At 38.6% G+C, this 3,424-nt stretch overlaps 1 protein-coding gene across 1 annotated transcript in view; it reads right to left on the reverse strand.

Annotated features, from left to right (window-relative positions):
• The window catches only part of TXK (TXK tyrosine kinase), a 104,741-nt gene that overhangs the window by 27,668 nt on the left and 73,649 nt on the right, over positions 1 to 3,424 (reverse strand). Inside the window, exons 10-11 of the mRNA XM_007949448.1 lie at positions 2,806 to 2,870; positions 253 to 371 (exon numbers count right to left, since the gene is read on the reverse strand). Of these exons, the coding sequence (XP_007947639.1) occupies positions 253 to 371; positions 2,806 to 2,870 (184 nt within the window). The remainder of the gene's footprint in view (positions 1 to 252; positions 372 to 2,805; positions 2,871 to 3,424) is intronic.

Consider the following 3,424-nt stretch of genomic DNA (forward strand, 5'->3'; position numbering starts at 1 on the left):
TGGCTGGTGGGTTTGAACCGCCAACCTCCTGGTTTGGTTTCCGAGGCAGTTATCACTATGGCAGTAGATTGCCCAACCTTCCTTCCGAGGAGTGGCTGGGGGGTTTGAACCGCCAACCTCCTGGTTAGCAGTCAAATGCCTTAGGCACTATGCTACCAGAGCTCCTATATCATATTAAGAAATCAAAATTTAAAAAAACATTGGCCAATTGTATTAAAGCAAACTCCATCAATAAACATCAAATGCACTCACCAAATGACCAGACATCAGATTTGCTGCTGTACTTGTTGAAGTGGAAAACTTCAGGAGGGGACCACTTGATTGGGAACTTGGCTCCTGAAGAACTGATATATTCATCATCCAAAACATACCTAAGGTCATCAGATTCAATGGACATTCTTAATTACCTTCAAGTTCTATTTACTTCAAATCAAATCCCTTTAACTAACTCTGAGTTGCTAAAAAAAAAAAAAAAAATTAACTCATAAAGGTTCTGTACAACTTCTCTTCTTGTTAGCAAAAACTATCATTTATCGTGTTTCCTCAATTATATTTATTTTATTTGGATCTCAGAAAATCATAGCATTTTTTCAGTTTAAGGCATGCTCCACTAATTAAGTTACAAAAAGGAAATAAAAGATAAATAAACAACCACTCTTCTTATAATTGAAAAGAATGAATTCAAAGTTGGATGCTACATTTTCTTTCATTATGCATGTAATTTTTGTGGGGCATAGCATAAGGGGGAAAATAAAAGTATTTAAACATACTACTTTTGATGTGAAAATCTCTAATTCCTTAGAATGACCCTACATGGAAAGAGTAACAGACATTTGTGGGTCACTGAGTTACGGTGCTGTACTCTTCAAGGGCTGCCAAGCTGCAGAGTATTAAAAGAAACTCCCTCTACCCATGACAGTCTAGAAGGACTGAAGAGCAGAACAGAACCTGTGCTTGCTTTGCTAGGTAGAGCCCTAGGAGTGGCAGAAAGATTCCAGATAACAAATGGCTGTAGATGTGCCTCAGTAAACTTGGCGTTAGATAGTTCCACGGAGTTTTCTAATCAAAGAGAATGCCAGAGAAATCTCAGACAGAAACTCAAGATGAGGCCGCAGCTACTACCTGTGTGGATGACCAGCCAAGGACAAAACAGAGGACAATGTGAATGGATAAAGACAGGGACCAGAAAGGCTATTTCCCTACCAAGACTGTGTTCCTATGAGACACATAGAACTTGGACTCTGAAACTGAGATGAGTCGGGGGAAAAACCCTGAATTCACTGGGATTAAATTTCTAGCACCCTAAAATAACTCACTCACTGCCACTGAGTCAGTTCCAAATTAGAAAGATCCCCTTTGGGTTTCAAGGCTGTAAATCTTTGCAGAAGCAGAATGCCTGCCTAATCTTTCTTCCACAGAGTGGCTGGTGGGTTCGAACCACCAAATTTTGGTTAGCAGGCAAATGTCTTAACCATTGCACCACTAGAGCTCCTTCACCAAAATAAAATGAAAAAACCAAACACACTACTGTCGAGTCAGGTCTGACTCATAGCAACTCCTCCTTGGGTTTCCAAAGCGGTATCACTACAGAAGTAGATTGCCCAGTCTTCCTCTTGAGGAGTGGCTGATGGGTTTGAACCACCAGCCTTCTGGTTAGCAGTCTAATGCCTTAGGCACTATGCCTGCAGAGCTCCTCACTAAAATAAAGGAGGCTCAAAATATAAGCTATATTGAGTTCTATTTTTTACACTCTTGAGTCATAGACTTAAAAGCATAACTACTATACCTGATAATAGAAATATGTTTGATGATGATGACATAGAAAATTAGAGATGAACAAACATATATATTGTTTCTTTCAGAAATATGCCAAAAAAAAAAAAAAAAAAAAGCCTTTTCCTTAACCTTACACATGTGATAAGTAGACTCAGAGAACATCTTTGTAAGCTTTTAGGATAAACCAAATTGTTCAGTTTTTTTTTTCACGATGACCTAAAAGAAGACCAGAAGAATAAAAACCACTTGCTGTTGCGTCAATTATGATTCACAGTGACCCATTTTCGATGGTTGACTTTTCAGAAGTAGATCACCAGGACTTTTTTCAGAGGTGCCTCTGGGTAGATTGGAAGTTAGCAGGTGAGTGTGTTAACAATTTGCACCACACAGGGACTCTGATTAGAAGGCTAAACACCAAAACTCAATGTTGAATTGATTCTGACTCATGGCGACGCAATGTGTTACAGAAGCCTACAGTAAACATTTACCTCACTTCTAAAATTGATGTTGTTGTTAAGTGTCATCAAATGGATTCCAACTCATAGCAACCTTATATATAATAGAACAAAATGTTGCTCAGTCCTGTGTCATCTCCACAACAGTAGGCATGTTTGAGCCCAGTGTTGCAGCCACCATGTCAGTCCATCTCTTTGAGGATCTTTCTCTTTTTCAGTGACCCTCTACTTTACCAAACTTGATGTTCTTCTCCAGGGATTGGTCACCCATAATAATACATCCAAAGTAAGTGAGATGAAGTCTCACTATCCTAGCAAAGGATATCAAATATACCATAGACTACCAGAAGAATTAACAAATCTGCTTGAAAGAAGTATAGCCAGAATGTTCCTTAGAAGCAAGGATGTATGTGAAATAGATACATATCCTAAAATTCAAAGTGGGTCAGAGGACATATGACCACACCAACACTTCCCTCAAAGAGAAACAAAGCTAAACTAGTAGTGTCTTCAACTTCTCAGTAGGCAAATGTGCAACTTTTTTATAACTAAACAGAAAAGATATTTCATGTACCTCGTCATTCCAAAGTCCGAAATTTTTATGATACATGTAGAACTGACCAAACAATTCCTTGCTGCCTATAGAAAGAAGAAAAGAATATAAGTTTGAACACAATGTTTTCTTTCAACATTTTCTCCTCTCCTTTTTCTTAGGTTAAGTCTCTTACCACCTCTCTGGGTGGGTGGTCATGTTATTTTTCTGGTAATACCTGTCAATGCTACCTATGATTCCATAACCTGTCTTCACTTGATGAATTTTAATGATTCTTCAGAGAAGTAAGAAAAAAGAAATTTTACCACCTTTACTTTTTAAAATTTGTAATCTTTCTCAAGAAGTACTCATGATATTGAACATTTACCTCAGGTAGATACACTCCTTGGTATACACACTCCTTGGAGAGAACAATCATGGTAGAAAGAAGGGCTGTTTATGCACAGGGAGACAGCTCAGGGGACAGGAGTGTATGGAGAGATGGACACTGGGAAGAGGTACCTATGGGGAAGAAGTGGGAGGGGAGCTGTTGCATTGTGGTAAACGGTGGTCAACGTCATGAGACAAAGTGTATGTGAACTGCTGTATGGAAAGTGAATTTGCTCTGTAAATCTTCACCCAAATCACAATAAAAAAAAAA

This window comes from Orycteropus afer, unplaced genomic scaffold, assembly GCF_000298275.1.
Source record: "Orycteropus afer afer isolate SDZICR_OR568_19922 unplaced genomic scaffold, OryAfe1.0 scaffold00246, whole genome shotgun sequence".
In the NCBI taxonomy this organism is placed as follows: Eukaryota; Metazoa; Chordata; class Mammalia; order Tubulidentata; family Orycteropodidae; genus Orycteropus; species Orycteropus afer.